We start from the raw sequence: 9,323 nt of genomic DNA on the forward strand, positions 1-9,323 counted from the left end.
GAAAGCTATCGATGCATCTGTTGGTAAAATATGTTTTAGATACATTTCCTTAATTTGCAATAAAAAAAAAAAATGATTCAAACTGGGTCACTATAACCACAAGCATCCACTGCTGCTTTTCAGGCAATAAATTAGTCCACTTAGTTTCCTTGAATAGACAAGTACTTGAGGAAAACAGATTTTTTTTTTAGTGCATGAAATATTGCTTCAACACCAAAATAACTTAGTATAGATCTATATAATAATGTTATTTGCAGCTCCAAAGGTACCAATTTAACAATGTAAAAATACTATTACTTAAAGATACAAGTCTTTTTATTTTTGTATTTTTTTGTGTCCTGATTCAATTTTATATTGTTCATTTCCTGTTTTCTTTCCTTTTCCTTTATTTGTATGAATATATGTACTGATGTTTGTTAGTTAACCTTTGCTGTATGTTTTGTGTTTGAAATCACACACAAAACAAATAACTAACAACTACATACAATTAGGTGTCGTCCACTGATTCCCAACCAAGGGTTCAGGCCACCCTAGGGGCCACAAGATAAATCTGACGGGTCGTGGGATGAAGAATGGAGCAGGAAATAAGAGAAAAGTTCTGCTACACAAATTTACTTTTTTAAGCCTCTGTTATTGAAATAAGACCATATGAGAAGATTAGAGGGGGGATGTCTCTTTGGTGGAAGACAAAAAGGTTGTGAACTACAGCTTTAATCTTTAATAATGAATTTTAAAAGCTCATGATATGTTTTTTAATTCAAATTCTTTATCTTAGCTGTAAAACAAATATAGTGGAGTGAAAAGCACAATACATCCCTCTGAAACACATTAGAGAAGGATTTAAAGTCGCATTAAAATGAAAACACTCAAGAGCAAAAAATACTACACAAAACACTGGACAAATGCTGACTGTTTTTTTATCTTCTTCTTTCTTTCTTTTTTTCTTTTTTGAAAGAAAGCCATTGAGATTTAAAACATCTTTTTCAAGAGTGTTCAGGACAAGATAGGCAGTAATAACAGACAGCAAGTTTCAGATTATTAGACTGCTATTGTAAAATGATGGATTCAATTTCTAAACCCATCCCAGACCCAACCTGAAAAGCAGCTTAAAACAACTCAATAGCTGTATGGAAACAGGCATCATTGATAGAAATGTGCGTGGATGACTGTGGGTTTGTGGGTTATTGATCTGTCGGTTTCTGCTCAATAAAATGTCACATTATCACTTTTATTTTTCAGATCACAATAAAAGCGTCAACACTTTAGTTCTTGAGTACACGTGTGCCAGTCCGGTCACAACAAAGGGAGTTCAGGCGCGTTGAGGAGTTCTTGTCCTACCCCTGACTGCCGTAGGGCGAAGAACGTGATGCCTGAACTGTACGCTGCCGGGATCGTGATGTGTGTTAACTTGGGTTGCTCTTGCTCCTGTCCGTCTTCTTGGGCCATCTGTCTCACCTGACCTAATCCGAAGAGAACAGGGAGAAAAATATGTACAATATTTGGGCAGGATGAAAAAGCTGCACAAATAAAACCACAAATACACGATTTACCCTCAACATCCAGGGCTTTCCATCGCGGGTCAGACCGGCTCTCCGAGAGGCCGGACGAGCAGGAATCGGGAGTTAATCGCTGCAGGACGTCTTCTCGACGAATCAGCAGCACGGATTCGCTGCAGAGTCGCTGGTGCACCTCTCCCTCACTTGCTAGAAAGAATTTAAAAACACAAAATAATAACGCGTCGACGCCAGATGACTGAGAGTTGTTATCTTCTCAGTACTCACCTACATCTAAAGGATTGGTCATGAAAACTGCATTAGGTGCGACCCCAAATATAAGCTGATGGTGCCAGGCGTCTGGCACGTCCTCTCCCTCGGGTACGGCCAGCTGCATGTTCATGGTCGCCACGGGAACAGCACCTTTTTGAATCCAGCGTGCGAGCCAGGGGACCAGCTTCACCCGCCGGCGGGGATGAAGGTGGAAGAAGCGACCCATCACCTTCCCGTTACTGGCCTGCTCTGCTCCTGCGATGAGCTGAGCGTGAGTCGCGCCTAGAAGGAGATGTAGTGTTTATTGAGCCTGTATGATCATTACAGAAGTACAGGGTCTGTCTATTATAATCACACTTTTTATATTTAAGATCAATGAATATACATGTGTTTCTTTTTCACTCAGAACTTCAAGTAGGGGACGACAGCTTGAGCGAAACGCCGGAAATGTCAATGTAAAAACTGTGTAACAGAGCTGAAAAAGTCAATTACAGTCTCTCCTCTGAGAGACATAAAACTCTTTGTCTAATTCAAGAGGGTACTTTTGAATTTGCCTGGTTGGCAGTGCAACCAGCTGTCGCGCTGGCAGGAAGCAGCGCTTATGGGTTCAAGACGTTACACGGCCTCATTCAGCGGAGGGAGTTATAGTCCCTGCTAGCATCTGTGACACCTGAGATATTACTGCCTGTTGAGCCGAGTTAAGATATGCGCCTATACAAAGTCATCCTTTATGTATTAATATTTCATTACCTGAAATGTCACAGAGCAGTCTGCAGGAGTTAGAGCTCAAGCCAAGTGTTTAGAGTGTAATATCTGCCAATTTAGTGACATAAATTAAAGAAGAAAAAAATAAAAGCTACATTAACATGAAAAAAAAGTCATTTTATTTCCCTGTGTTCATGTCGCTTTCATTTGGAGCCTTTATTGTGAAGCACAGCGCTGTGGAAGAAATCATTGATTAGCTTCTTGACAGCTGATGATGCTGCTGCTGCTGCTTATGTGATGAATTAAGGATAAAGGCGTGATAGTTGGAGGAGACTGCCGATTCATAAAATAGAATCTCTATCTTTATGCTTTATCAAACCAAAGCAAAGAATGTTTAATTCTGTTTTTGCTTTAGTCTTGAACTAACAGTGAGTTTCATGTGAACACAAAACCTGCGCTCCGTTCTTCGTACGGGGAAAACCCAGTTATCCAGTTTAGATTGCTGTTGATTCAACACGAGTCTGAATTCTTAGGTTTAAGATTCATCTGTAGTCGTAATTAGCTGGATCAGGACCAAGACGTTTTAAGGTGAAACACCTACATGAACTAATTTTCATTTTCTTAAATTTATCATAACAGAATGTTGATATAATTATAATTTTAGATTACAACGTGCTTAGATTAGATTAGATCTGTTGGTGCTTATCACTATCTAATTTTCTATTTCCACACTTATCTGTGCTTCTACATAATTAGTAGTACAATAAAATAAAGGATTGTACACTGAAAAGAGAATCGAGCTAAATTTAGTTTGAGACTGTGAGAAAAAAAGCTGAGTTTTAAACTGTCAAAAGAGCAAAGGAGCCAGAACTCATTTAATTTGTCATTAGACAAATTATTAACTGCAGAACTCACTCTGCTGAAGGTTGTTTAATCAAGATTCATAGCACACAGGTGAGGTCACGATAACACCCTCAGGTGTAGCTTTGGCACCTGTGTTTGACATTTACCGGCTTCGCTCCGGGACAGCAGATAGTCCGGCAGAGGTGACTCATTCCTCCTCAGGCGAGTTTGGACGCAGCGATCAGCTTCCTCAGGGGCCACATCCACGTCGAGGGCCTTCAGCACGTCCACCACTGCTGTGGCCCCGCAGGCCGACACTCCGATCTGCAGGGTCTGCCTCTCCAGAGCCTCCTGGATGGACCACAGCATGGCTGCACCACCTCCTGCCTCCTCCTCCTCCTCCTCGGCTCCATGGAGCTGCTCACATACTGCCTCCATCTGTGAGCTTCACCTGCAAAGACATGGTTACAGATTAGATTAAAACTCCATAGAATCTCATGAAAATGCTGATTCCTATGCAGGTGAAGTACATCAATATAGTGCTGACGTGTTGCATTGAATTCATGTGCAAAAATAATTCAGTATGTTAAATTTACCAGTTAAATGGTTCAAAACAAATCAGTGTCTTGATAAACAGCTGAAGTGTCAAGTTCACTTCTCTGAAATCATCACAGCTTGTTCCCAATGACACTGATGATCCTGCTCAGTGACAAACTCTGCTGCCAAAAGTCAAAGAATAAGCTCTACAATCCGCTTCCATGTGTGCAAGTACAGAGTAATAACTAATAAGTCACTGCCTGTGCTCTCACCATTCCCCACACTGACAGAAGTAGCCGGTCGCGACAACGATGTGCGATGCGCATGCGCGAAACTGACACGTGGTTTAGTTTCTGTGCTTTCTTCACAAGTCGGACAAGAAGGCAAAGTGACGACTAGCGCCTCCGCTGGTCGAGTAGCGCCATGACACAAGAGAGAGAAGCAGCAAAGAGCCACAGCACAGTTCATTCAAAAATCTACAGTGAAACCAACTGCAGTATGCTGTATATCCTATGCTAATACATGAGTGGGTTAACCCCTTAGCAGTTTGTGTGGAAACACTTTGGAGCCATAGCCTGAACCAATTCTGTGTCAACAGCTGTTGCATATGATATGGATCCTAAATTTTTTTTTTTTTTTGCACAGACAAAATCAGGAGACAAATACACCTAAAGTAACTCTACTAAGGCCAAAGGGTCCCCACAGGTGGGACGGTGTATTCTAAAGGGCTAAAGTGATTGGAACTCTGCAGGGAGTGAAGAAAATGTACAGAGAGCAAACATCTGGATGAGTTTAATGAGTAAAATCTACTCAATTCACAGCAAAACTGAAGCTGAGCGTTTTCTTTTAATTACTGTAGGCCCAAATTGTCCCCTGAACACACAGAATAAGCCTGTGTGACAGTTTTCCATCAAGCCAAGAGATGTCAGTGTTGCTACACTTGAATGCAGCAGGGAGCAGAGCAACATATGTGGTAACACAGCTGATATGTGGCGTCTGTAAGGTTGACGCTTGGTGAAACAGCCTGAGGCGGGTGTCAGCGATGGCCGCCTCCTTCTTTGTGTCCTGCAGTTATCATATAAGGAGGGGGGCATCGGGGTGAAACATACATAGAGCAGAGAACCTGCACTTGTTTTTTATCCTGAGGCATGCAAGCTCTTCAAGAAAGGTTGGAACAGGGTGGGTGTTATGAGGATGTCCCATTTGTTTTTGTTCTTTTTCCCCATTAAGTTTAAAGCAGGTAGTCTTGTATGTCTTTGTAAGAAACGTTGTGTACTATTTGTTTTATTTTGATCACTCACCCAATCAAAAAGCAGTAATGCAATTCATAAAATCACAAAGATACAGTTCAGGAGCTTCAGTTAATGGTCATACCAAACAGCAGAATGTGGGGGGGGTGTGTGTGTGTGTGTGTGATCTCAGTGACGGAGACTGCGGCGTGATTGCTGGTGCTGGTTTGAGTGTTTCCGAACCTGCTGATCTCCTGGGATTTTCACACACAACAAGCCTCTAGAGTTTTTTAATCAAAATCACTAGAGGACTATGCCAGGTTCCACCCCTCTCAGGCAACAACACAAATCTGAATCTGCAGTGTAATTTTGTAGGGCTGCTTCCAGAAGGACAACGCTCCATGTCACAAAGCTAAAGTCGTCTAAAAACTGGTTTTCCTGAACATGACCGTGAGTCTCGTGAACTTCAGTGATCTCCCCAGTCTCCAGATCTGAATCCACTACAACACCTTGGGCATGTTGGTAGAACAGGAGACTGGCAGCTTGAATGTGCAGCTGACAAATCTGCAAAAAAACGATGTGATGCAGTTATGTCAACATGGAGCAGAGTCTCAAAAGTGACGCTTCCAACATCTCACGTTGAAGAACTGAGGCTGTATTGAGAGCAAAGGGGCTGTACCCAGTATTAGATGGCGTATTGCACGACACCACCTGGTGGAGGAAAAAAGATATAAGACATCAAATTAACTCCACAATAAAACTACAAAGAAGAGTTTTGGATCATGAAGAACGTCTCCCTCTTGACCCCTTCGATCTTCTCTACAGTAACTTTATCTCTACTGATCTAGGAGCAGTTGTCGGTGCGTGTAATCATGAACATCAATCCTGGTTGGTATTCCTCTCACCTCCACTTTCCCCTGGTTTTCCGCAGCTGCAGTGATGGCCGCTGGAAGCACTACGAGCAGAACATGATTAAAACTGACTGGGCTCTCCGAAACGTGGTCCAGCAGCCTATATGAGGCATGTCAACGAAGAGATGAGGTGTCGGGGGTGGTGGTGGTGGTGGTGGTGGTGGGGGGGGGGGGGGTTCTTCACATGTCTGGGATGAAAGATAGAAAGAGAGAGGCTGTCTCATTTTCTTTCATCCTTCTCACAGGCAGCCTTCACCTCAGCATCACCTTTTGCCATTTGCAGATGGGGAGAAGCTGAAGGAAAAGGCACTATATGGGGTGGGGGGGTGGGTTTCTTACTATGAAACCAACACAAGGCTAAGCTATTAGTCATCATACTTGTCAACAAATGCACAAATTTGCCCTTTTAGAAACCAAATTTTCTCTTGTGAAAGAAAAATGAAAAATGTAAATACCCTGGGCACAAAAGCCATTTAAAATGTGGGATGTGATAACGATTCTGAATCAAGTCAGTCTCAAAGTTGTAAATCACAGGTGGCAATATCGGCGATTTCTGAAAGCTATGTTTTCTCCCGCACGGTGGAAATGACCGTTAAAAAGTGTCGACAATCTGGTGACAACATGGCTCCAAAACCTCCGAGGCTGGTAGCGGCAGTAAAATATCAACACTAACAATTCTTTCAGCTATTTAAAAAGGAGCTACACACTGTTGATTCATGTCTGGTTTCACTTGTTAAGTAACTGCTCCAAATACAGTACGTACATCAAAAGTAGTGAATTTAGGCTGTTTAATGGTGCGATTGGAATTTCCATGAAAGACGTTGCTTCATTTAAACTCCACTTATTCCTCTATTATCATCCTTTATATATGCTGAATTGTACATGTCCTTGAATACACGCGTTCATTCAATTCCATTCCATTGTACCACATGGAAAAAATACATTATTTTCGTAACTAACTGGAACCCACAGACCTGTGAAACAGAGCACGAGAAAGAGGAGTCATAGGGAGTAGCTACATTTACATCCAAAAATACTGCTACTTTTGAGAAAATGGATTTATTAAAGCAAATTAATTTCAGTATAAATCTACAAAAGAAAATGTCTATCCTTTACATAAACACTTTACTTTACATACCTCCTGGATGACATGATTAATTTACTAAGTCTGTTCTGATTATACTTTTTTTGCATGTTGCTTTTATCAGTACACCAAATGCAAATTGAAAATGTGCTTGGAAACAGCTGGATGGAAACCCATCTACTGACAAGATCACTTATTAATGCGTGATGTGTGTGAGTGGTGACAGGCTGAAATAGCTTAGAAAAAAACTACTTAGTCAGTGGCTATGAAAAATTTAAACCGACAATCCAGCCTGTGCTGCAGAGAGAGAGACTCTTTCACAACCTCCTGGGTTACACACAACCTGACAGACAGACCAGTTAGTGTGGCGGCGGGAACTGTCCTCTCACCTTTCATCTTCACCCCCGTGCACCTCAGACTTCCTGAGTCCTGTCATCTGCTGAAGCCGCGAGGTGTGTCGGCAGGCGGACAGGAGGCAGAGGACACAGAAGACCCGTTGGACCGCTTTGTGTCGTGGCGCGGGAACAACCACCTGTTGGTGAAGACAGAGGAGACGGTTGTGGACAATTAGGAGGACCATCTCCAATCTCTGTTGATGACAAATCAATGATTAAAAACTGCAAATTGATTTGGGGTTTCTACCTTTTTAGTTCTGGTGTCAGGTGAGATCCTGAGAGCGTGGTTGCGTCGTGAGAAATAACATGACACAACAGGAATAAACAGAAGCGAACACAACACACAGGCATTGACAACAACTGTCACTGAGACTAAGGAAAATGTAAAGCAGGGATAAATGAAATCATGTCTTAAAATAAATAAATAAATAATAATAAAACAAAAGAAAGAGGAGGAAAACGTGAGGAGGGGGTATTGCTGTCGTCAGCTCTTTTCTCTGATCCACTATCTTTTTCACCAATTCCATATTTTTCATGTCTCTGAAGCATGAAATTCATCTGTGAGTATATAAGTATAGAAACCTGTACCCATTGACAATTGACATGAAATTCATATTTATTGGAGCAGTGATTACTGACTTTGCTTTTTATGAACACACAGCGAATCTGTGACGCAGGAGCAACAAATGTCATGGTTTTCAAATGCAGCCACAATGTATGTGTTGCCACATGGATCAAGAATGAGCTTTTCAATATGCTTGTAAGGTACAAGAATGTTGGCAAGTATAGGAATAAATGAAGGAAAGGAGAATAAAATAATACAAATATTTGTAACTAATGAGAAGAAAAAACAAACTAAAAAGGTGAGCAACAATCACAGAAAGTTGGAGCGGTCTATTCGGCAAAAACAATCATGAAAAATCATCTCATGAAGACACCAACTTGGAATCCGTCTTAGTTTTGGCACCATCTGTAGATCGGTCAGTTGTATCACTCCGCCCTTATATTTGACTGAGACATTGTTGGCATATATACACATCATTGCCACACCTTAATGTATATTACAGTGAGCAGCTGGAGGCCTTTTGAGATTGTTTTCTCTTCTATATCACAGTGTCCATGTTGCACATTCATTTCATTTAGCTGTCTATTCAAAACCTGCAGAGAAAGTGTCATTGTCGGTGATGGCTTCTCGCAAGCCTCCGGGTGATATGTTAAGTCATAAATGTACTCCTAAGAAAAAAAGAAAAACAGGGGGAACGACAATCAGAGGAGGATCTTGTCATATGAAAACAGCACATGTGATCTTCACCTGGCTGCCACAAACCAGATGTGCAGGAAAAAGGGAGAAAATCCATTAGCTGTGTATAGACTTAGCCATCCCCTTGGAATAATATGGAAGGCAGAGTCTATTTAAACACTATCTCCATGACCTCTTGGTGCGCGGCAGCTCTGCAGGGATCTACAGGATTAACCGCCGCCTCTCAGGTGAGCTGAATCATAATAAATAGCAGCAACGCTTTGAAAATACCCATAACAGCACATTAGCATTGAAATGAGGTAGCACTTTTGTCAGTAGGTAGTCCCGGGTCACAGAGACAAACGTCGAATACTGCCGGAGGGACTTCAGCACACACTCGGCTGTCCCCTCCACTGCCTGCTACGCCTACGCCGCTAATGTCAACAGTGTTAACATCCTGGCTCGTTTGCAGAGGAGCAGGAGATGAATTTCTTCAGAGCGCTGGAAGCTATCCATTCTGAACAGGACTCACCTGAACCTCGCTTCCTTTTATGTGCCACATCTGTGGCCCCCCCCCTTCTTTTCTTTTTTTTTTTTTTTCTGCACATGCTGT

The 9,323-nt window shown here is 42.0% G+C and overlaps 1 protein-coding gene across 3 annotated transcripts; it reads right to left on the minus strand.

Annotated features, from left to right (window-relative positions):
• Positions 1–786: 786 nt before the first annotated feature.
• LOC111236749 lies at positions 787–4,156 on the minus strand. 3 transcript variants are annotated; one of them, XM_022765602.1, is made up of 5 exons: positions 4,124–4,156; positions 3,482–3,765; positions 1,782–2,048; positions 1,551–1,703; positions 787–1,460 (listed from the first exon to the last, which is right to left on the minus strand). In XM_022765602.1, exons 2-5 carry the CDS (start codon positions 3,750–3,752, stop codon positions 1,294–1,296), a joined length of 858 nt encoding a protein of 285 aa, XP_022621323.1. In that variant the 5' UTR covers positions 3,753–3,765; positions 4,124–4,156; the 3' UTR covers positions 787–1,293. The 3 variants fall into 3 exon arrangements, with proteins under 3 accessions (XP_022621323.1, XP_022621324.1, XP_022621322.1); XM_022765603.1 differs by having other exon boundaries at positions 787–1,455; positions 3,911–4,145; XM_022765601.1 differs by having other exon boundaries at positions 3,911–4,145.
• Between the last annotated feature and the right edge of the window lie 5,167 nt (positions 4,157–9,323).

Source organism: Seriola dumerili, unplaced genomic scaffold, assembly GCF_002260705.1.
Source record: "Seriola dumerili isolate Sdu_G_001 unplaced genomic scaffold, Sdu_1.0 BDQW01000716.1, whole genome shotgun sequence".
Lineage (NCBI taxonomy): Eukaryota > Metazoa > Chordata > Actinopteri > Carangiformes > Carangidae > Seriola > Seriola dumerili.